This window comes from Mastigoproctus giganteus, chromosome 7 (genome assembly GCF_048544385.1).
Source record: "Mastigoproctus giganteus isolate SK-2022 chromosome 7, ASM4854438v1, whole genome shotgun sequence".
Taxonomy (NCBI): Eukaryota; Metazoa; Arthropoda; class Arachnida; order Uropygi; family Thelyphonidae; genus Mastigoproctus; species Mastigoproctus giganteus.
The window spans coordinates 210,973,686-210,999,893 of NC_143581.1; the positions used below are offsets into that span (position 1 = coordinate 210,973,686).

Here is a 26,208-nt window from a genome sequence, read left to right on the forward strand (position 1 = left end):
CTAGATCGTGGGCAGCTGATGTCCCCCGTTCTAGGTAGAAGATGCAGTCAAACTTCAGGTCCAATTATTTTAAATAACAGCTGCAAAAACCTAAAATCTTGGACCGGTTCGGTTCAAAAATTTCTGAAGTAGTTCAGTTTGTAGTCCAGTTCAAAAGGCGATTTTAACCAATGGTTTGGTTCGGTTCGGTTTAGTCAAGTATAACGTCTGAAATAATTCGTATAGTTTTTTAGTTCATTAATAATAGTAATGATATCACATTATAATAAAATATTACTATAAAATCTTATTTTAAATAAAAGTAAATTATTATTAATAATATATTTGACAAGTAATAAAATTACATGTTAATCATTTGAAATTTGATTGAAAAAGGAGCAGAAATTACCAAAACATTAACTCTGAATATTAATCTCTTCTTGTATTCAGTACTCATAAATGTATACAAGAGAATGTTAATTTTGAAATAAAATAATTATTCAAGCAAAATTTTTAATATAATTTAATAATACTAAGTAAGGCAGATATTTCCAGATAATATAAAAAAGATATTTCCAGATAATATAAAAAAAATCACAGAAAATAATGCCTTAATCAGTTATCGAGGGGGTGCTGAATGGAGCTCGTACTACTCGCATGTTCAATTTTAAGGAATTATCCGAGTCCCTTGTTAAAAAATAGTTTGATAAATTCAAGACTATTTCATCTGGGTATAACCCTTAACTGAAATTTTCTTGAGCAAGACCCTTGTTAACAAATTGGGAGCACACCCTTGACTTTATCTCTTGGAAACTAGAATCGTCCACGCTGCTACAAACATCTCATATATTGACATGACATCTCATAGCTTTAGTTGCTCTGGCGCTCACAAATACAAAAGACATTATCCGTGTATTCTTTTTTAAGGATATTGGTTATGCACAGTGGCGGATTAAGATACGGGCTAGCTGGGCTCTTACCCGGGGCACCATTCTTTAAGGGGTTCCAAAAACAGAAGAACAGTGAGGGATAAAAAAATATATCCTTAATAAAGAGCGCCGAAAAAATTTGTCTGCCAAGGGCGCCGAAATACCTTGGGCCTGCGCTTGTTACGCAGAACAAGCTGTCCTAACTTGTTACCCTATAAAGTGCACCATTAAATGTACTTTAATTCAATCGAAACAATATTATAAAAATATGGCATACTTTTTAACACATCTCTAAAGTCAAAACACAAGTTAAAATTTAATTGCACCTTCAAATGTATCTTTTTTTTTTTTTAATGTGACGTTCAGATATTTTACAATATTGTAATTATAGGGGCGCGACAATCGCAAGCGCTTCTGTTTGTAAACAAACTGCTAACTGGTGTTATTAGGTAAAATAGATTTCAAAGTTTACCGTTTCTGTTCTGTGTAAGTTAAGAAGGGTAACAATGGTTGATGTGAATAAGTCGAAATTATTACTGCTTTGTGAGTTCGAATGGTATCAGAAGACTCACTAATGTCATGTAAGCTCTTTTAAGACATAAAAGAATTGTCAGCATTCATCCGCCTACTTAGAAAAAATAAAAATTATATTTGATCCCGACACCAGTGCATCCGTCACCTTTCTTCTCTCTCAGTAGGTGATCCGCAATGTCTGAGAACCTTGCTAAATAAAATAAATAATACTGATTATTCTGAATTTCATTGTGGCGCAGTTTTATTAGATAAAATGAAGAAAATACTCCAACTTGCGAAAACTAGAAGTGCCGAAAGAAGAAAAAGCATCCTCTCACATGCTTCGGCAGAAACACTTGATGGTGCCACAGGATATAATATCGATACAAATGACATAAGTTTTACAAAACTTCATAAAGCGTGCTGGTTTGGCAGTGAAGATAAAGTGAAAAAACACATGAAGAAAACCGATATCAATTTACAAGATAACGAAAATAGGTAAATTGTGTATAAAAATTCTTTTTTTATATTTTAATAAAAGTTAATAACATTTATGCATAGGCAAAAAGAACATTCAGATGCAAAATACAAGGCTACGTTCAAGGAATTCACACATTTCACTGTGCTTTTATTATTATTATTATTATTAGCAGCTATATGGTGCAAGGAAGCCTAAGGCTTATGCTGCACCAGCCAAAAAAAAAAAAAAAAATTCCCCAGTTACCCTGAGAGAGAGAGAGAGAGAGAGAGAGAGAGAGAAAGTAAAAGGGAATCACCAAGAAAGGGAAGAATAATGATATCCTACGTCCTGTTTACTTCATAATAATGGTAATCCAGGAATATCACAATGCTTCCATCTGTAAATAATAATACACATAACACCTTAAAAAAGTTTGTGAAGTTAGTTTCATTATTTAAAGTGTTATTATAGACAGTTGAATTTTATGATCAAGGGGCTAAGGAAAATATTCTTCTGTAGAATAATATTTTCTTCTTTCATCTGAGTGGATTCTGAATTACAGGTGAACCCAACACTCATACATCGGTCACCTTTTTTCTCTCATTCTTTTATGTGTTGGTGAGCTGCAATGTCTGCAAACTTTGATAATGATGGGCCATTTCAAGTTTTTTGAAAATAAATAATATTTCGAATTTCATTGTGGCTTTATAGTTTTTAAGAGCCAAAATAAAAATTTCAGGCATTCCCATCAGTCACCTTTCTTCTCTCATCTTTTTATATGTGTGTGATCTGCAATGTCTGCAAACCTTGATAATTAATTTTTCATTGTGGCTACTGGGTTCTGCTTTAGAAATAACTGTTTTAATCTGTATAAGATAAAGTCATTGGAATTTCAAACCTACAAGTTTTAATTCTGTACCAGGAAATAGCTTTGTATCTATAAGTAAGGATGAAATACTGGATAGGAATGGAATTCCGAGGCTGTTTGAAAAATAAGATAACAGATGTTTTTGTGAATAAACTGTGTCTAGTTACTTGGTAGAGAAACATTGTATGAATAAAGTCACATATGTAATGTTTTTTCTTGTTGCAGGATGCCATACAACTTTTTTAATATTAGGTGACTAAACTAAAATGGCTACCCAACTTGTGGCATGACAGACGTTGACGTGTGTACAGTGTACAGCTTACTGGAGTTATGCATGCCAAAGGGACAAAAACCACAAAATTCTTCAGCAACTGTGAGCTGTTGTGTGTAACCAGTACAAACAAGTTCAAGTGACACTGACATATGCACACAGCATTGGTTACAGTGTTAGGGATGGGAAGTGCTTTCCCATCTCTAACACCAGAGTCCTCACCTTGCACCTGACATTCATCTATTCATACATTTGAAATTTGAATTTGACTTCTGACCTCAGTTGAAGTAATCTTATAGGTTTTAAGAGAAAGTATATGCAAATAGCAGTTTTATTAGTAAATATTTCTCCTCCTGAAATTTGTGCAAACAGGGTGTGTCAATTAAAGGCACCAGGACATAGCTCACTTGTTTTTAGGTTTAAGGTATTCGTTATCTGGACCTTTTTCGTCATGTTTGGGCTGAAATTTTTTGAATTTGATGTTCAAATTGGACAAGTATTACCATTTCAGTTTTAAAATTTCTAAATTCTGTCTGATGAACTGCTTTTTTCTGAATGGGATTGTTGTTCCTGTCCTCGATTTCGTCAAAAAATGTCATTAGTGTACTTCTGAAACAAATGTAAACGCATTTTATTTGGGGTGGGGGGACAAACACAATAGTTATATGTAATATTCACTCTTCAGGATGCATGTTTAGAGCTATGTAGCATTGCATCTCTTTATACTACAATTGTATTTGCTTTTTTTTTTTTTTATTTATTTATTTTTTGACTAAACCAAGGGCAGGGAGCGATTCTCCCAGTCTTTGGTTTGTATGAAGGAAATAATAATAGGTAATGAGGAATGCATGACTAAATTTATTTTCAGTCCAATTCTGTATAAGTCTTGATTCTTTACATTTTGCTTCCACTGATACTGATATGTTTAATAATACAACTGAGATAGTTTTACATTAGCAACATCTACTTAGGACCTGGTTGTGACATCTTTAGCATGTAGCATGGCCTGGATATATCACAGTATAGATTCTGACTCCACAAGATGCTAGAATATATAGTACATGTGCCAAACTTGGCATCACAAGAAATGTTAACATGCAAAGAAATATGATATTGGGTGTTTTCAGCTGACATGGACTGACAAATCTGTTTTATCTAAAACAGAATGAAGCTTGCTGAGTTATACAGCCATATGTGATAGAAAAAAAAAAAAATTCATTTTTTAACTAATACCATTTTAAATAATATTTTTACTTTTACAATCACAAGAATAGCTTTCATTTGGCACATTTGCTTCCATTATTTAAAAAAAAATTCTTGGGAGGAGCTTCTCAGATTTTTTACTTATTGTGGCATTCTGGCTAAAATTTCTTTGCCACCCTGTATTCGAAGGTGTGGGGAGGGGGGGGGGTTCACATAGTAAACAGTGCTGACTGTACAGAATCTTACAAATGCTGGATATTTGAGGCACTGTATATATGAGTGTCAAATGGCCTCTTTCCTGATGTCCCACACACATATTAATGGAGTGTTTGTCAAGCCATTTCAGCACTGTTGCAAATCTATGACAGAGCATTGTTCTTGTTTAAAGATGCCTGATGGTTCAGGAAGATGGTCACCATAAATGAGCAAACATGCTGGAACGAGTACAGAGAAGGGCAACAAGATTAGTGAATGGAACAAAGGGTTGCTCTTACGAAGAAAGGCTTAAGTTTTGCAAATTACAGAGCCTGGAGACTAGGCATCGCCGAGGTGATCTGATAGAGGTGTACAAGGCTTTGAATGGCTTGAGCATGCTCAATGCCGATGGAATTCTTCCTCTTGCTCAGAATAATCACCTGAGAGGGCATAAATTCAAATTGAGGAAGGACGGATGTCGGATAGATGTGCGGAAATTCGCCTTTAGCCAGCGGTCAGTTGGTTTGTGGAATAGACTTCCATCGCTTGTTGTTGAAGTTGATAGCCTAAACAAATTTAAGGCTCAGCTGGACAGGTATTTCGAACGAATTGAGGGGTGAAATGGGAGTAGTGGTTGTTTTTTTTTTTTTTTTTCTTTTATTTTGGCTGATGCTGAATAAGCTTGCTTTCTTGCATCATATGCCTCTACTAATGCTAATGCTAATGATCATAAATACTGGGCCTGTATGAGTCTCCAGTGATACACCAATTGTGCCAGAGGGCCCCAGGGTCTTTCATCCAGATGTGCACTAATCATTATGCTGTTCCTACTTGTATGTCCTCCCTTCATGTAGTGAGGTTTGTGAGCCTAATGTTGGGTACACATTGCTTCCATCCATTCACTTGCTTAAGTTGGAAATGTCATTTGTTTTCAACCTTTTTCTGGTTTCCCACTATACAATAGCTCCACTTCCAGTCAGCCACCATCCAGTAGCTGCTCTCCTGTGCTCGTTATAGGAGAGCCATCACAAGCCTCTGATGGCCTATAACTGTGGTATTGCCAGACACATGGTCTACATTGGATTCTTCTCTCACCCATTTGTTCAACGATGGCTGACTGACCCACATGGGACCTCTCGCCTGTAATTGTTATTATAATTATCATTAGCCATATGGTGCAAGGATGCCTGAGGCTTATGCTGCACCAGCCAAAAAAAAAAAAAAAAAAAATTCGAGTTACCCTGAGAGAGAGAGAGAGAGGGAGAACAAGAGTCAGAAGTAGAAGGAAATCATTAAGAAAGAGAAGAATCATGATATCCAGCTTAGGACCCTGGGTGTGCCAAGCCCATACTCACCAGATGTGAGCCTCTGAGGTAATTCTTTAAGATTGGTCCACTTTTCACACACACACACACACACAAAACGCTTGCTGTACAGGAACACTGAATAAAGGCAGCTGGGTCAGAGATGTTCATTCCTGTTAATCTGGCACCAGCAATCACCTCATCAGAACTCTGTTAGGTCGCATCCCCATCCCATTCTTCATGCAGAATATTGATGAGTATTAGTAATAGTAATAGAGGCATGTGATGCAAGAAAGCAAGTGTATGAGCTTATGTAGCATCAGCCAAAAAAAAAAAAAATTCACAACCATTCCCTCTAAATGTTTTTATGTTCCAGTTCCTCCTTGAATTTATTTAAGCTATCAACTTCCACAATGACAGATGGAAGTTTCTTCCAGCAATTAACCACCTGCTGACTAAAGGCAAATTTCCGCACATCTATTCTACAACTGTCTTTCCTCAATTTGAATTAATGCCCCCTTAGGTTCGTAATCTGAGCAAGAAGAAGAATTACATCAAAATTTAGCGTGCTCAACCCATTCAAGGCCTTATACACATCTATCAAATCACCTTACAGGTGCCTAGTCTCCATCCACTGCAATTTGCAGAACTTAAGCCTCTCTTGGTAAGAGGATCCCTTCATCTCACTCACCAATCTTGTTGCCCTTCTCTGTAAATGCTCAAGCAAATCTACATCCTTCCTAAAATGAGGCCTCCAGACCTGTACACAGTACTCAAGGCATGTCCTGACCATTGCCTTATACAAAGGGATAATCATCTCCTTTTCCCTGCTATCAAAATTCCTGTATATCATTGACAAAACCCCATGACTTGCTCTTGCAGCCTGTCTGCATTGCTCAGAAAACTTCATATCTGCACAATTACTCCCGGGTCTTTTTCATTTTCTACACCCTAAGTGTAGTATCACACAGTTGGTACGTTCCTCTGGGGTTACTTCTACACATATGCAGTACTTTGCATTTGTCAATGTTAAACTTCAGTTGCCACTTCTCAGCCCATCTGCCAAGATTTTCTAGATCCTGTTGCAGTAGCACACTGCCATTACTGTCATTAATAACCCTGCCAACCTTTGTATCATCTGAAAACTTCGACACTAAGCCTGATATACCTTCATCAATATCATTGATAAATATACAAAACAACAGTGGGCCCAACACCGAACCCTGTGGAACTCCACTAATAACATTAGTCCATGAAGGGTTCTTATACAGAGACATCATGTTAATACATGGTACTGGCAGATGCCATGCATGAAGTTTTGGTTATGATTCATAATATAAATCTATTTGTGTATATATATAAATTACACAATTGTTAATGCCACGAATGACTTATTTTACTTTGTATACTGAATAATATGTATGCTATACTGAATACTTCTAAATCTTACAATTGAAAAATACTATAATATCATAATGGATGCTATGTTATATTGTTTGTAAAATAATAAGACTAGTTTACCTCAATTAAATTATCAATTTAATTATCAATATCAATCAATTTAACACAATTAAAAATCAATTTAATGCAATTAAAAATCAATTTAATGCAATTAAAAATATTAAAAAGAATCTAACGAAAATATTCAAAATGATTTTCCTTCCTGAAGCTGACAACGCTTTTTTCTGTGAATTTTTTTTACTGTGATCATGACATACAGTCGAAAAGCATTATCAGCTTCAGGAAGGAAAATTGTTTTGAATATTTTCGTTAGATTCTTTTTAATATTTTTAATTGTGTTAAATTGATTTTAATTGTGTTTAATTGGTTTTTAATTATTTTTTACTCTAATGTAAGTTTTTAGATTTTTTCGTTTTAATTTCTGGAGAGTATCATACAGAAGTGTTCTACATACTATATTGAGATAAACTCCTCTTATTATTTTATAAATATTAATATCAACGTAGAACGTATTGAGCATTACAGCTCTAATTCATACTATATATTATATTGTATAAATGTTTTTTTCAGGGCTCCTATTCATTTAGCTACTGCCCAAGGCCATAAAGATATTGTGTGGCTGCTTTTAGGACACAAAGCCAAAATTAATATCAAGGATGGAGAAGGCAAGACTCCTTTAATGAAAGTATGTATATTATATACAGAATTATTAATTAGGGTTATATCTGAGAATGTTTTTTCTAGTTACTGTATAGCAATAATAATCACAAATAGGTAGCAAAGCTTCTTTTTAAGCAGTTGAGTGCCATCGAATGGCATTTAAAAATGATGCATGGCTGTTATTTTTTTAATTTTTTTTTTTTAGGAGGATTAGCAATTAAGGCCATATTGCTCTGGGGATATGCGGTGGTCGTTCCCTGACCTTTCCGCATCCTCCGTATTTGGTGGTCACAGGCTCGAACCCTGGTCTAATCAAGAAGCATGTGCTACACATTGCTGCTGTTCCTGCTCACCTGGCTACGGAGGCGCCAATGCATGCATGGCATCCAAAAAGAGTAGTCCTCTTCTTGTAAATGTAGGCTTAATTATAGTTTTATTTTTCTTCACTTCTGTTTTTTTTTTTTTTTTTTTCTTTCTTTCATTTTTTATGCCCCATTTTGGGTGTTTTGAGTTTGACACACTTATCTGGAATTCATTTCAGAATAAGTAATGCCCCTTTTAATAGTTACCCAGTTTTTTATTGTTTGTTTCTTTTTATTTTTGATCTTTCTTTTAAAGTGTATTTTATGTAAGAATTGACATATATTCCAGCATATAATTTGACTTCTGTTTTTTTTTTTTTTTTTTTTGGTGGACATTTGTGCCTAATCATATATTTGCCATATACAGTAAATCCACCTTTTTTAAAGTCAACTTTTGCATTTCACATACTGGTGTATATGAAAATGCAAAAAATCTGTATTAAGTACCAGTTTACTTTTTAATTCAATTGTTTCTGTTCTTTGTACACAGCCAGAATGTCAGTACTTAAGTTTACATCGTGACATTTTATCACATTGCCCAGTAAACTGAAGTAGGTGGCAAGCTTGTATCTACTGGTATCCCACATGAAGCCATGTGTGATACCAGTAGTGGGTGTTTAATTTTCTTACTGAGCATAGTTTCATTTGCAAAATACAAACATCTGACAAAAATGCAGATGTGCACATTAGATGCGACATGAGCAGTCTGCTTCAATCCAGGAGATTAGTGACCCCAAAAATTCTGAATGATATGATAGAAAACTTTCTTCATTATCATTATTATTATTGGTTTCTCTCATTTATTTTCATTTGATATTTTCTAATAGAGTTTAGCAAATCGTAATTAATAGATCACTGTTTTAAATTCAGTTGTCTATTAATAGACAACTGAATTTAATAGATCACTGTTTTAAATTCAGTTGTCTATTAATAAAAAAAAAACCTAAAAATTATTTTTTTATAATTAAAACAAAAAGGGTTATCAAACAGATGCCATCTAACTGTCTTTATTAAATTGAGGGCAAGACTAACAGAAGCTTAAAAGTGTCAAAATTTAGTTAACTTGTTCCCTTCAATTTTTTTTAACGTGGGTGGTGATATCTTTTCAGAAACAAATGCTTTTCATAAAATGTTTAATGCCATTTGTCTCTACATTTTTTATAATTCAAATGCTTTTTAAATCAGACAAACCAACTTTTGTTATTCTGACTGTAATAATAATGCACAAATATTTCTCTGTGTATTTTATTCATACTTTACCACTTTTCACCAGGAATTTACTTTTCACTGAACTATTATTGTCTGCAAGATATTTAATATATAATCTGTATGCTGGGTTACTGAATTTTTATGGAAACTAAGTTAAGTATAAAAATTTTACTGTCAATTACAAACAACTTAAAATAAAAAGAAAACATCAAGCCTGTAACTCAACCAAGCATTCACAGATTTAAATGACATATAAAAATCTTTTGTATTTACCTGCACATCTTTCCTCCTTTTCATAATTTTTAATAACTGAAATGTGATTGTTGGGATATGATGAAAGCCAGGAAGTGACTGTACTCAGGTGCCAACCCTTATTGGTGGCAAACTGAACAATATTAGTGGGACCCTGTTATGCAGTGGGGAGACATCAAATTGAGTATAGTATTACTGAGGATTTCCCTTATTTGCATCCAGTTACTCAAAAGTCTTTGACAACTCAAAATGTATATGGTTAAATATGTTTAACTTTGAATTGCAGCAGGATAAAATAGCAAACAGGTTATGTTTTGAAATGACAAAAAAAGAAAAAAAGATTTACTGGTTTTAGAAGCATTTTATTTAATGCCTAAAAACACTAACAATATCTAATTAACATTTAATATTATAGGAGACTGAGACATGGTGGGCATGACTTCAGTCTTATTCTAAAATGTAATGTTATAATAATGTGCAAATATGTAATATTCTGTTATATAATGATTTAAGAAAAGTATACAATCACCTTCCAGATTATTTCTGTATTCTATAAAGTGTTGTAAACTTGCACTTATATGTAGTTACTGTTATACTTTCAATTGCAAGTTCCATAGTACTGTAACTAGCTGCTGTTGAAAATACCATTGCATGTTTTTGGGGCGCCTTCGTAGCCAGGTGGGAAGGAGCAGCAGTGCATAGCACAGGCTTCTTGATTAGACCAGGGTTCGAGCCTGTCACCACCAAATACGGAGGATGCGGAAAGGTCAGGGAATGACCACCGCATATTCCTGGAGCAATATGGCCTTAGTTGCTAATGCTCCTAAAAACCAAATAACAAACAAACAGCATGTTTTTGGTGTTGCTATATGTGATGACATATGCATGCACATGCATGCGTGCGCACACACACACACACACACACACACACACACACACACACACACACACACACACACACACACACACACACACACACACACACACACACACACAGTGAGTGATAGTGCACTCAGGAGTAGGACAAGAAAGAGAACAGAATATGCATGCAAAACAATAATATACATTATCTCTGTTCAGGAAACCCAAAATTTCTTATAGAATTAACGAAACAACAATATAATTGTAAATAAGCTAATTTCTTTAAACTATAAATATATAAAGTAGGTATTGACTATATACACTTTGATTTGCAAAATACTATTTTTAAAGTAAGTGTATCATTTTCCTTTTTTTTAGGCAATTGAAGGTCATCATAGCAGTCTTGTTCAATTTCTCATTGAACGTGGAGCGGATGCTAATGAAGCTGACATTAATGGAAATACTTCCCTTCATATAGCACTAATGAATGAGCAGTGTGATATAGCATTTAATTTACTTCAACTTTCTGTTAATGTTAATATTAAAAATAAGGTATGTATCACATTTTTTCCTATTAAACCTTTCTCTTTAGCATTAGCATTAGCAGAGGAATATGATGCAAGAAAGCAAGCTTATGCAGCATCGGCCAAAAAAAAACCCCTTCCACTTCACCCCTCCGTTCGTTCGAAATACCTGTCCAGTTGAGCCTTAAATTTATTTAGGCTATCAACTTCCACAACAAGGGATGGAAGTCTGACCAACCAACCAACTACCCTCTGGCTAAAGGCAAATTTCTGCACATCTATCCTACATGTCTTTCCTCAATTTGAATTTATGCCCTCCCAGGTGATTATTCTGAGCAAGAGGCAGTATCCCATCAGCATTGAGCATGCTCAAACCATTCAAGACTTTGTACACCTCTATCAGATCACCTCGCCAGTGCCTAGTCTCCAGACACTGTAATTTGCAGAACTTAAGCCTTTCTTCGTAAGAGCAACCCTTTGTTCCTTTCACTAACCTTGTCCTTCTCTGTACTCGTTCCAGCAGCTCTACATCCTTCTTGAAATGAGGCCTCCAGACCTGTATACAGTACACAAGGTGCGGCCTGACCATTGCCTTATACAAGGGAATAATCACCTCCCTATCCCTGCTAGAAAAATTCCTGTATATCATTGACAAGACACCATGAGCTACTCTTGCAGCCCGTCTGCACTGCTCAAAAAACTTCATATCTACCTGCACAATCACCCCCAGGTCCTTTTCATTCTCTACCACTATCAGTGTAGTACCACAGAGTTGATACATTTCTCTGGGGTTGCTGTTTCCCATATGTAGTACTTTACATTTGTCAATGTTAAACTTCATTTGCCACCTCTCAGCCCATCTGCTCAACCTTTCCAGATCCTGTTGCAGCAACATAGCGTCAGTAGTGTCCTTAACAACCCTGCCAACCTTTGTATCGTCTGCAAACTTGGACATTAAGCTTGATATACCATCATCAATATTATTTATAAATACAGAAAACAGCAATGGACCCAACACTGAACCCCAAGGGACTCCACTAATAACATTAATCCGCAATGAGCAGTGTCCATTAATTACCACTCTCTGTCTTCTGCCACTCAACCATCCCTTTATCCATAGCAACAATTTGCCACCAATGCCACACCGCTCCAATTTGTGCAGCAGTCTTCCATGTGCAACAGTATCAAAAGCCTGTCTAAGATCCAAATATATAATATCAAAGTTATTCCCTGCATCCAATTCTTTTGTGACTACATCATAATATCCAATCAAATTGGTCAGGCAAGACCTTCCCTTAACAAAACCATGCTGTGTCTGAGCTATAAGTGAATTCTTGTCAAGATGATCCTGCAGTGCGTCTTTAACCAGTGCTTCCATTAATTTTCCTGGAACAGAAGTTAAACTCAAAGGTCTATAATTACTTGTGTCACCCTTTGATCCTCCTTTGTGAATTTGGGTTACATTTGCACATCTCTAGTCTATGGATACCTCCACTGAGTCCAAGGAAGCTCTCATAATTATGGCTAAGGGTTTGCTTACTTCCTTTGCTGCCTCCTTTAATATAACTGGATAGATCCCATCCACCCCAGATGCCTTTCTTGTATTTATCTTCAACAAATTCTCCTACACTTTACTCTCAATTATTACAAGATCATCTAGCTCACTTTCAGTGTTTACTTCATCTATGGCATTCCCCTTCCTGAATAAATCCTCATGTGTGAATGTAGATGCAAAATATTGATTTAGTTTGTTAGCTACCTGAGCAGGATCATGAACAGTTGAACCATCGATATCAAGTGGACCAATCTGATTCATCCCCTTCCTTCTAGAGTTTACATAAGTAAAGAACTCCTTGCGTTTTTTTATTTGCATCCCTTGCCAAAGATTTTTCGTAATCTGCCTTTGCCTGCCTAACCTCCTTTGTAACTTAGTTAGAGATCAACCTATATCCCATGCATTTTTCTTCTCTGCCATATGTCTCATTAGTTCATCTGACATCCATTTAGGCCTGAACCTTGAACAATGTTTCTTAGTTGGTATGTAAAGCCTAGTAGCTTCCAAGATAAGTTCTTTGAATGCTTCCCATTTTGAGTTTGCTGTTGGTAACATCATCACTTTTCCCACTGTACAGAATTTAAATACTGTCTCAGACCATCATAGTCGTCTTTTCGAAAGCAATAACCCTTCCCTTTACCCCTGATGGTAGTTACCTCCTTGAGTAAATCCCACTTCAGCACACTGTACTCACTGCCACCTAGTGGTTCCTGTATCTGCAGATTTTAATGCATGAAGAATCACTACTGATAATCAAAACAAAAGTATTGCTTCCTCTAGTTGCCTCCCGAACATGCTGATTTAGAAAACAGTCATCGAATAAATCCACAAAAGCCTTGCTAGTGTGTGAGTGACCAACCCACAAATTCCAGTCAATATCTGGGAAATTAAAATCCCCCATTATAAGACTCTCTGATTTACTGGCCCACTCTATTTCCCTGTACAGTTTCTTATTATATTCATCAGAGTCATTAGGTCTATAGCACACTCCTACTCTCAATTTTGATCTCCCAATGCTTATGTCACACTGACTCGACACTGCACTGTCCAGCAATGTCGACTGGCTTCACTTCCTTAAATTTTATGTGTTTCTTAACTAATAGCATAACCCCTCCTCCCTTCCTCTCCTGTCTATCCTTTCTGTAGACGTTGTACTCCCCAAATTCCAGTTCTACATTACTTATATCTGTGTGACACCACGTCTCTGATATCCCAACAATATCCGCCTTTGATGCTTTGAGCAATACCTCAAATTCATCAAATTTATTTACCAAACTCCTAGCATTGGTGTACACGCAAGTATACATGCACCTGTTCTTTTTCTTAGCTACCCTAACATAACCCATGTGTTTACTTTTACCCCAATGACTCCCAACAGTCTCTGAAATATCCTGCATCTTGTTTTTCAGGTTGCTGCTCATTCCATTAGAAACAGCGCAAGAATCACTTTCACCTCTGCCAGTGGCTACTGTTAATCTATTAGTCCTTGTATCCCCCCAAGCTAACAGTTTTCTGACCCGCCTAACGTTGCCTCGATAGCAATTGCAAATATTCTTGCACCCTTTCTATTTAAATGTATCCCATCCTTGTAGAAGCAGTCTCTCCTGTTAACAAGTACAGACCAGGCTGAAAAAAATTCTACCCCTTGAGCCTTTCACAATCTTTCCAGGGCCGAATTGATCGACAGAGCTTTCAACATATACTCCCTCCTATCGTGTCTAGGCAGAATTGCAGACACTTTCAAATTCAACCCTAATTCTCGGCTTTTTTTTTAATATCATTTGTGCCAACTTGTAGAACTATATCACCTTTTGTGCCCTTAAAAGATGATATCCGCTCTACAGCGTTATCAACCTTTGCCCCTGGCAGACATACCCTGGTCCTGTTCCACCTATCCTTTTTACAAAGCATGTTTCCCATTTCCCTGACAATAGAGTCACCAACAACTACTAGTTCCTTTGGGACCAGCGCATTCTGCCTTGGGGGTTGCCGCTGTGTTGCTTGATGCCCAAGTGCAAGCTGTGGCATTGGTGTGGGCAGCTGAGAGCTTGATGGGCCCTCACTTTTAATCCTTCGAGGGCATCCACCCTGTCCTTCAAGCTCTCATATAGGCCCATAACAACGCTGAGTTGTTGCCTGATTTCCTTACACTCCTTGCATCATGCACATACAAAGACATCCCCCATGGCAGTATCATGTCCCATACCTGATGCTCCACAAACATCAAGCAAATAGTGCATTTTAAAAGGCTGTGATTCAGAGGGCAACTTCCCCCCCCCCCCCAGTTCTCCCCTGAGCCACAGCACTCTCATTAGCTTGAGCCGTTTGCTTTGCTGCTCTTGTCTGAGTCATGATTTCGATTTAATTTCAATAAAATTTCAATTTCAGTACAAAATTAAAACCCTAAACTTGTATCCCAACACAGTTATAACGCTATATTTATGTTTCAGTGTTGAGTGTTATCTACGAAATCCCTTTATATAACTTCCGTATCAAGTTAAGTATTGATTATTTATTTTTGCTAATTATTTATGTTACGTAATCTGAGTCGTTATATGTATATAGTTAAAAGCACAATTTAATTGACAATGAAGTTCAACAAGATTAATAGATTTACTGATTAATTGACAATATTATATTAAGTACTATACTATACTAAGCTTATGCTATCTAGTTCGAGATATTTTGTATCGCCTAACAATGGCGGCAAGTTATGAATGGTAAATCTACGGACACTTAAGTATCGATTAACTTCCAAATCTTGCTGTCCCAATTCAGAATAAACTAAGGATCCTGACTAGCTACTTACAGAAAATAATTTGATATAACAATTGGTTAATAAATCGGCTAAATATGGTTAAAAAAAAAAACCTCTCGTTCAACGGAGCTGCAACTTGTAACACGTGAATTTGATACCCTTACCGATACCAAGTAATACCTACAAAATCTCTATCTAAGTTAAACTTTAAACTAAGTATCGTAACTAGGAATATAAAGCTACTCTAGAAAATAAGTTAATATGCCAATTTAAGCTAATAAAACAGAAAATAAATCAGAAAAAAATTCTCTGTTCCAGGAGCTGCAATAAGCTACTTCTGCACAGGCTACGCTCGTTCTCCTTTAAGAAGAAATAGTGAAAATATATTTCATTAGTAATTTCTAAATGATAATTAATGGCTGATTATTAATACTTTTAAATGCTTTATTTTATTAACTTGAGCAGGATGGGAAATGTAAATGTCACATAAATCCAAATGAATATCACTCCCTTAATGTCATGTGAACATGATAGTGGTTATGAGAACCTGTAATAATGCATTCTTTGTGAATTTTTGTTTATTTATATATTACATTCCCTAACCAGTTGTCAAATAACAAAAGGCAACTAGACTGACAATAAGGATGAATATACAGGCAATTAAGAACAATAAACAATATGGATAATAATCATGTGATTATGATTTTTTTTCTGAACTTCAGTAGTAGTAAATGTCATGCTACTTCTAAAGTAGTAGGACACTTCCCACCACCCATCAAAGTGGTTGGTGGGATGAAAGTGGCACGATAAAATAGAATGTTGTAAAGAATGTAAATGCTTACGCTCAAGGGTGATTTCCTTGGATGGGAAAAGTATCAGTTTGTTGCTTGTTGCTGATCCATCAAGGGGTCAAAGAATAAATACAAACCTGTCAGTCTGACTCCAGCAGTAGAGAAAATCACAGAGGCAGTGATTAAGAATGCAGTACAGAGTCATCTAGATGGGAATGATTTTTCTCAAGGGAATGGAACATCGCTTTTTGAAAGAAGATCATGTTTAACTAACCTCATAAACTATTATGAGTGGCACTCATGAGTTGGATGCAGAAATAACTTTGATGTTGTTTATTTGGACTTCAGCAAAGCATTTGAGTCTATTCCGCAAGATTGCTCTCTAAAGCTGGATCATTTTGGGATCACAGGTAAGATGCTTAGATGAATTATGGGTTGGCTACACATGACAAGAGGCAAAAGATTGTAATTGATAGTTATGCTTATAAAATGGGCTAGGGTTAGAAATGAACTCCCTTGGGGTTGGTGCTTGAACTGCCCTTGTTTCTCATTTTCTTAAATGGCATTGATGAAGGGATAAAGGGATTATTGATGAAGGGATTATTTCAAAATTTACAGGTTATGTGGAGAGTAGTTAATGACTAGCATTAAGCAGCACCTCATGGATGGCCAGTTAGTGGCAACTACATTTTAATGTTGTAAATTGCAAGGTTTATCCTTGGGAAATAACATCCCCAAAATAACTAAGGTTAAGTTAAAAATGAGAAAGAAAGGGGTTTGGGGACTATGATACAGGCAGACAGCGAATTTCTCTGTGCAATGCAGATAGTGGCATGGAGAGCCCATAGTGTCCTGTTAATCAGTTATTGAACAGTTTCTGTTTATTGAACAATTGGACATAATAATTCCACTGTGAGGAACTTGAAATACTGTGAGACTACACTTACACTGTGGCCATACTTGGACACAGTATTTCAAGCCACACCTAAAAAAAAGACATTACGATTCTTGATTGTATTGTATTGTATATTCTGAGATTGTATAAAGGGGCCACACCAGGAGAGAAAGGCCAAATATTTAGGCTACAGAGCCTGGCATTTACTGTAGAGGGGATTTAATTGAGTTTTATGAAGTTGTGAGAGGGGACCTGGTTCTAGTATTAAATGATGCTAGAACCAGGAGACATAAATACAAACTGAGAGAAAAATTATAGATAGACTAGATTGAAATAAGTTTTCCTTTACCTATTGAGTTGTAAATTATTGGAAGAATTTGCTTCCGTAGGTAGCTGAGGCTGATGATTTGAGGAAATTCAGAAGCCTGCTAGTTTACTTATGGGAATAGGGCACATAGGTAGGGTTTTTTTTTTTTTTTTTTGAGGAGTTTGCACTTCAAAGGCACTGGCTGCATTTTTATGGCTAATATTATTGAAAGTTAAATAAAAGACAGCACGAATATCTTATAAAGTATCTGTTCTGCCTGAGAGAGAAAAATGATGCAAAAGTATTTTACATAATTTTTCTCTCTCAGGTAGGAGAGATTATGCAAGATTTTAAAAAGCTGAAGCAGCATAAAGTTGTTAATTATACAGTCATCATCATCAATGATTAATTATGCAAGTGTGGATGATTCTACTCAAAATGTTTAAACATGTAAAGTGAAATTATTTTATTATTAATAAACATTTTATTAATAATAAAATGTTTATTATTCCTAAACATTTTAGGAATAATAAACATTACTCCTAAAATGTTTATTATGTACATGTATGGAGATGAGTGAAGTTGTGTATAAGATGAATAACATTTGGAAGTAATAGTGGCATGTGATGCAAGAAAGCAAGTGTATAAACTTATGTAGCTTCAGCCAAAAAAAAAAAATTTACACGATCCTCTAAACGTTTGTCCATTCGCTCTAAAAGTTTGTCCAGTTCCTCCTTGAATTTATTTAAGCTATCAACTTACACAACGACAGATAGAAGTTTGTTCCAGCAATTAACCACCCGCTGGCTAAAGGCAAATTTCCGCACATCTATTCTACAACTGTCTTTCCTCAATTTGAATTTATGTCCCCTTAGGTTCGTAATCTGAGCAAGCGAAGAATCCCATCAGAATTCAATGCCTTATACACCTCAGTCAGATCACCTCGCAGGTGCCTAGTCTCCAGCTGCTGCAATTTGCAGAACTTAAGCCTTTCTTGGTAAGAGGATCCCTTCATTCCACTCACCAATATCTCATTGTCCTTCTTTGTACATGCTCAAGCAAATCTACATCCTTCCTAAAATGAGGCCTCCAGACCTGTGTGCAGTATCAAAGCGTGGCCTGACCATTGCCTTATACAAAGGGATAATCATCTCCTTTTCCCTGCTAGCAAAATTCCTGTATATCATTGACAAAACCCCATGGACTGCTCTTACAGCCTGTCTGCATTGCTCAGAAAACTTCATATCTGACTGCACAATTACTCCCATGTCTTTTTCATTTTCTACACCTTAAGTGTAGTACCACACAGTTGGTACGTTCCTCTGGGGTTACTTCTACACATATGCAGTACTTTGAATTTGTCAATGTTAAACTTCAGTTGCCACTTCTCAGCCCATCTGCCCAAATTTTCTAGATCCTGTTGCAGTAGCACACTGCCATTACTGTCATTAAGAACCCTGCCAACCTTAGTATCATCTGGAAACTTTGACACTAAGCCTGATATACAAAACAGTGGTGGGCCCAACACCGAACCCTGTGGGTCTCCACTAATAACATTAGTACACGAAGAGCAGCATCCATTGATTACCACCCTCTGTCTTCTCCCACTCAACCACCCTTTTATCCATTGTAGCAACTTACCCATAATACCATTCTGCTCCAGTTTGTACAGTAATCTTCCATGTGCAACAGTGTCAAAAGCTTTCCTGAAATCCAAATATATGATATCAAAATTATTTTTTGCATCCAGTTTCTTTGTGACCACATCATAGTATCCAATCAGATTTGTCAGACAAGGCTTTCCCTTAACAAAGTTGATAAGTGATCATTAGATGATAATTGCATTTGGTCATGCTGCACTGAAATTGATGTTATTGGCTTTTTTTCTGCACATCATCAACTTTGACTGTATTGTACAATTGTGTATTATGTCTCTAGAAATGTGTGTGTTTGCAGGCTGATTTGCATGTTGTGTGAGTCATCACTGAAGGATGAAACTGACTACATAGAAACTGAGTACGAAATATTTTTAGATCATTCTGCTTGATGAACTTAAGCAAGATCAGTTCATATTGGGTTCCCAGAACATTGATACCATCATTTGGAAAAGTAAGAGATAGTGGATATTAGCAATTTGCTTCAACCCACTTAAAAACTTCAAACTTTAATAAGATTCTTGGAAAATGATCAAATCATGGCTAATGTCTTATGAGCTAGTGAGGTTTTTCTCGAGAAATAATCATTGGCCTTAGTGAATGCGTATATACCATTAAAAAAAATACTCCACGAGAAGGTTTCCAAGTTGGATGAATAGTGAAGTTGCCACATTACTTGAGCAGAAAAAGGTGGCATGGAAAGGTTACAGAGCAATAAAAAGTACTGAAGCCTATAACAGCTACAAGGTGATGTGTAATAGAGCCACAGAAAAGGTTCGACAGGCAAAGGCAGTTTATGAGAAATCACTAGCAAACAGAGCAAAGAGGGGGGATAAAGAATTCTTCACATATATAAATGCCAAGAAGAGCAGGACAAACCAGATCGGACCTTTACGTAAGGGAAAGGGGATAGTAATAAATACACCAGCTGCCGTTGCAGATGAACTCAACAGTTATTTTGCATCGATATTTACAAATGAAAAGCCTTTTGTGGCAAGGGGAAATTGTGGGAGCGAAGTTAAAAAATATGTAATTAATGATATTGAAATTTCGCAAGATTATTTAATGAAAAAACTTTCAAGCCTACAGACTAGTAAGGCTCCTGGAGTTGATGGAATATACCCTATAATCTTGAGAGAGGCGGCAAGCGAGTGCATTGAACCACTGAGGCTGGTTATGCGAGCATCACTAGACTCTGGGGAGATTCCCTTGGATTGGAAAAGTGCAAATGTATCTCCCATACATAAGGGTGGCTCTAAAAGTGAAGTGGGAAATTATCGACCTGTCAGTCTGACTTCAGTAGTAGGGAAAATCATGGAGGCATTGATCAAGGGTGGAATTCAGGATCATTTGGATCGAATTGAAATTCTCAAGGATACTCAGCATGGTTTCGTAAAGGGAAAATCATGTTTAACAAATCTGGTTCGCTATTTCGAAAGGGTCACTCACGAGCTGGATTTAGGGAATAATTTCGACATTGTTTATTTGGATTTCAGCAAAGCTTTTGACTCAGTCCCACATGAGCGGTTGCTTTATAAGCTGGAACAGGTTGGAATCACTGGGAAAATCCTTGGATGGATAGAAGGATGGCTTCAGGGCAGGAGGCAGAGGGTTGTGATAAATGGCTATTCCTCAGATTGGGTTGATGTAAGAAGTGGGGTTCCCCAAGGATCAGTATTAGGACCACTGTTGTTTTTAATTTTCATAAACGACATTGATGAAGGGATAGAGGGCGTGATGTCTAAATTTGCAGATGATGTTAAAATTGGTAGAGTAGTTAATGATTACTGTCAAGCTGAGCTTCTTCAGAGAGACCTCGATAGACTTCAAGAATGGTCAGAAAAATGGCAGCTGTGCTTTAATCCAACAAAGTGTAAGGTATTACACCTGGGAAACAGTAATCCCAAAATAACTTATTCACTTGGTGGAGTTCAACTAAACCCAGTACTGGAGGAAAGGGACTTGGGTGTTACGATACGGTCAGACATGAAATTCTCTGAGCATTGTAAACAGGTTGCAAGGAAGGCCCATGGTGTCCTATCGATGATCTATCGAACTTTTGCAAGTAGAGATAGGGACGTGATAATCCCATTATATAAGGCCTATGTTAGACCACACTTGGAATACTGTGTTCAAGTATGGAGACCGCACCTAAAGAAAGACATCGAGCTTCTTGAAAGGGTGCAAAGAAGGGTAACTCGCCTGGTGAGATCGGCAAAAGGGCGTCCTTATGAAGAAAGACTTCGAATATGTGGGTTGCAGAGTTTGGAAACTAGACACCTTAGAGGAGATTTGATTGAGGTGTTTAAGGCTCTGAGAGGCATCAGTAAAATGAATGAGGACAAAATTTTCAAGATTATAAATGATGCTAGAACTAGGGGACATAAATTCAAGTTACGCGGGGAAATGTTTAGATTGGACTGCAGGAAGTTTTATTTTAGCCAGCGAGTTATAAATTACTGGAATAAGTTGCCTTCATGGGTGGTAGAGGCCGACAGTTTGGGGAAATTCAAAGGTCATCTGGATAGTACTTTCGGGTAAGGGAAGCACATAGGATGGTAAGATTAATTTCCTTTTTATTTAATTTTTAATTTCATTTTATTATTTTTATTTATTTATTAATTATTATGATTTATTTATTTAATTTTTGTTTTTATCATTGTTTTGTTCGGATTTTTTTTTTTTTTTTTTGGCTGGTGCAGCATAAGCCATAGGCTTTCTTGCACCATACGGCCGTTACTAATACTAATACTAAGATGTTATGCATAGTCACCAGAGAAAAAATATATGAAAAATAGACATAGAGATATGGTTACTTTTCTCTATAACACTGCTTTAGTGTGGAAATCATCTTTGTTTTCTAGCTCAAGAATTATCTGTGTTTTGTTTATCTGTAGTTCTCATTTAACTTACTAGTGCTTTTTATTTATTTATTTTAAAAGTAGGAATCATTTGGTACTAGTTCAGAATAAACACCTAAGGAAGTTAAGAAATGGCAGAGCTACAGTTTTTGATTGATCAACTTGTGTGCTGTAGGCAATTTAAGCCACTGAAGACTAAATTTCAAGAGTTTACTTGCAACTGTGAAACAGTGTTATATAATTAATAAAATTATTGTACATCCTAAACTCTGCACTCTGGAAGCTTCGAATCATGTCAGACAATGTTTTAGTTGATGGTGTTATAGAGCAGATATCGTCTTTTAAGGACACAAAAGGTGATATTGGCACTAATGACATTAATGATATTGGCATTAAGAGTAAGAGATCTGCAGACTTACTTAAAAAGTACAGGTCAATGTAGGGGAAAAAATGCAAGTTAGTGTTAAAACTGAAAATGTCTGCAATTCTGCCCAGACACAATAGGAGGGAGTGTATGATGAGAGCCTTGTCAATCAGTTCTGTCCTGGAGAGATTGTGCAAAGCTCATGGGGTAGAACTTTTCTCAGTGTGGTTCATCTCGTTAACAGGAGAGCCTGCTTCTACAGGAATGGGATACACTTAAATAGAAAGAGTGCAAGAACATTTTCTGATGCTATCAAGGCAGTGTTAGATGGGTCAAAAAACTGCTAGCTTGTTGGGGGGGGGATTCACAGACTAATAGATTAACAGTAGCCGCAGTCAGAGGTGAAGTGATTTTTGCACTGCTTCTATTGGAATGAGCAACAGCCTGGAAAGCAAGTTGCTGGGGATTTCAAGAACTGCTGGGAGTTATCATGAAACAAGTAAATACATGGGCTATGTTAGGATACCTAAGAGTAAGAACAGATTCATGCATACTTGCATGTACACCAAAGCACAGAATATAGTAAATAAATTTGATGAATTTGAAGTGTTGGTCAAGACATCAAAGATGGATATTGTTGGGATATCAGAGATTTGATGTCACACAGATATAAGCAATGCGAAATAGAATTTGGAGAGTACAATGTGTACAGAAAGGAGGGGGGGGGTTATGCTGTTAGTTAAGAAACACGTAAAATCTAAGGCAGTGCATCCAGTTTACATTGATGGACAGTGCAATGTTGAATCAGTTTGGTAAGACATAAGCACTGATAAAGAAAAAATGAGAGTAGGCCTAGACTCTGATGAGTACAGCGAACAACTATACAGAGAAATAGAACAGCCCAGTAAATCAGAATATCTTATAATGGGGGATTTTAACTTTCCAGATATTGATTGAAACTTGTGGGTCGCTTGCACACTAGCAAGAGATTTGTGGATTTACTGGATGACTTTTCTACAGCAGCATGTTCAAGTGGCAACCAGAGAGAGTAATACTTTTGATATGATTATCAGCAGTGATTGTTCATACATTAAGAATCTGCAGATAAAAGAACCACTAAGTGGCAGTGATCACAGTATACCTATGTGGAATTTACTTAAAGATGAAACTAGCATTAGGGGTAAAGGAAAGGGTTTTTGCTTTTGTAAAGGTGACCACAGTGGTCTCAGACAGTTTTTAAATTCTATACAGTGGGACTAACTGATGATATTACTAACAGCAAATTCTAAATGGGAAGCATTCAAGGAGTTAATCTTGAAAGCTACTAGGATTTTCATACCAACTATATACAGGGTGTCTCAAAAATACATGGCATAACTTGAGGAATGAGTTCCTCATATGTAGACAATAAAAATATTTTATATCAGCATGGTTCTGGAAATGCTTGGTTCTCGAGTTATTAACCGGAATGTCTTATCTCCCGCAGGTGATTTCCTTCATCACAAGGTACTGACAGAATCTGGTGGTTTCCCCTTCCGACCATGTACTGAAATCAGGAACAAGCGGATATGCACTTTATATATGGTTTGGTGGACAGCAATGCTCTGGAGGCTCGTTGTTTGTACCACAAAAGGTTCCCAGAACGAAGATGTCCAGACAGGAAAACGTTTGAAGGTATCCATCGCCGGCTTTGGAACCTTTACACCTAGTGCTGCCGACAAAGGATGACCAAGATCTACGACTTCTGAAGTAGAGGAGATTTTGGATGTTGTGCATGCCATGCCTGGAATCAGCACACACAGAATAGTAATGCAACTGGCTGTTCAATGTTTGACTATTTGGGGAGTGTGACGAGAACACCAGCTGTATCCTTATCATCTGCTATGGGTACAGGCCTTGTCCCCAGCAGATTACCCTGCTCGAGTAATGTTCTGCCAGTGGTTCTTGCAGCAGTGTGGTACAACTCGTCACTTTCCTGCCATAGTGATATTCATAGATGAAGCACAGTTCACAGAGACGCAATCCAAAACTTTCACAATCAGCATGTGTGGGCTGAGGAAAACCTACATGCAATTCTTCCGTCACATCACCAATAGCGGTTCAGCCTCAACATCTGTTTTTGGTGATAAGTTATTTTAGCCACATGTACTTCCAAACAAACTCACAGGGCAGGTGTACAGAAACTTTCTGGAAAACAACATGCCTGCTTGGACGATACCCCACTGATAATTCGTCAACATACTTCATGCATGATGGCACTCCTGCACATTTCAGCCACCTAGCTCGCAATTACCTGAATCAAAGGTTTCCTGCTCGGTGGATAGGTAGAGGTTGGCCAACTGCCTGGCCTCCATGCTCACTGATTTAAACCCACTAGATTTCTTCTTGTGGGGCCATTTAAAGTCATTGGTGTATTCGACTCCAGTAGCCGATGTGGAAACTCTCCGCAATCGAATTGTGGCAGGTTGTGAGACAATACGAAACATGCCAGGAATTTGTCATTGTCTTCACGAGTCCATGAGACGTCGATGTGAGGGCTGTATTCAGGCAGAAGGTGGACATTCTGAACAATTACTATAAGGTGATGCGAACAGTTCAGTGTCATAACAGATCTTCAAAACTCGGAAATCAAGCATTTCCGGAACTATGTTGATATAAAATATTTTTGTTGTCTATATTCCTCATATTTAGACAACAAAAATATTTTATATCAATATAGTTCCGGAAATGCTTGGATTCCGAGTTTTGAAGATCTGTTATGACACTTAACTGTTCGCATCACCTTATAGTCATTGTTCAGAATGTCCACCTTCTGCCTGAATACAACCCTCACATCAACGTCTCATGGACTCGCAAAGACGATGACAAATTCCTGGCATGTTTCGTATTGTCTCACAACCTGCCACAATTCGATTGCGGAGAGTTTCCACATCCGCTACTGGAGTCAAATACACCAATGACTTTAAATGGCCCCACAAGAAGAAATCTAGTGGGTTTAAATCAGTGAGGAATGATTTAAATTTAAATTTAAATTATTCCTGAAGTTATGCCGTGTATTTTTGAGACACCCTGTATATATAAGCTAATTGTGCAGTGAGATATGAAGTTTTCTGAGCAGTGCAGACAGGCTGCCAGAGCAGGCAATCAGATATTGTCAACAATATAAGCAGAGATAAGGAGGTGATTATCCCTTTATATAAGGCAGTGGTCAGGCCACACCTTGAGTAGAGTGTGAATAGATGGCATAATTGGGAGATACAAAATTGAGAGTAGGAGTGTGCTATAGGCCTAATGACTCTGATGACTATAATAAGAAACTGTACAGGGAAATAGAGATGGCCAGTAAATCAGAGTCTTATAATGGGGGATTTTAATTTCCCAGGTATTGACTGGAATTTGTGGGTTGGTCACTCACACACTAGCAAGGCTTCTGTGGATTTATTGGATGATTGTTTTGCACATCAGCATGTTCGTGAAGCAACTAGAGGGAGTAATACTCTTGATCTGATTATCAGTAGTGATTCTTCATGCATTAAGAATCTGCAGATAAAGGAATCACTAGGTGGCAGTGATCACAATGTGCTGAAGTGGGATTTACTCAAAGAGGTAACTACCATCAGGGGTAAATGGAAGGGTTCTTGCTTTCGTAAAGGCGACTATGATGGTCTGAGACAGTATTTAAATTCTATACAGTGGGACCAACTGATGATGTTACCAACAGCAAACTCAAAATGGGAAGCATTCAAAGAATTTATCTTGGAAGCTATTACATTTTACATACCAATTAAGAAATGTTGTTCAAGGTGTAGGCCTAAATGGATGTCAGATGAACTAATGAGACATATGGCAGAGAAGAAAAATGCAAGAGATACATATAAATTAATGGGTGACATGGAAGTCTATGATAGATATAAGCTAGTCTGTAACCAAGTCACAAAGGAGATTAGGCAGGCAAAGGCAGATTATGAGAA

The 26,208-nt window shown here is 36.9% G+C and overlaps 1 protein-coding gene across 1 annotated transcript in view; it reads left to right on the forward strand.

Moving 5' to 3' along the window:
- Nucleotides 1-1,681: 1,681 nt before the first annotated feature.
- LOC150083648 (uncharacterized) overlaps nt 1,682-26,208 on the forward strand; it is a 250,721-nt gene continuing 226,194 nt past the window's right edge. Inside the window, exons 1-3 of the mRNA XM_090378554.1 lie at nt 1,682-1,919; nt 7,754-7,868; nt 10,906-11,079. Coding sequence (XP_090234680.1) covers nt 1,696-1,919; nt 7,754-7,868; nt 10,906-11,079 — 513 coding nt within the window. The 5' untranslated portion in view covers nt 1,682-1,695. The remainder of the gene's footprint in view (nt 1,920-7,753; nt 7,869-10,905; nt 11,080-26,208) is intronic.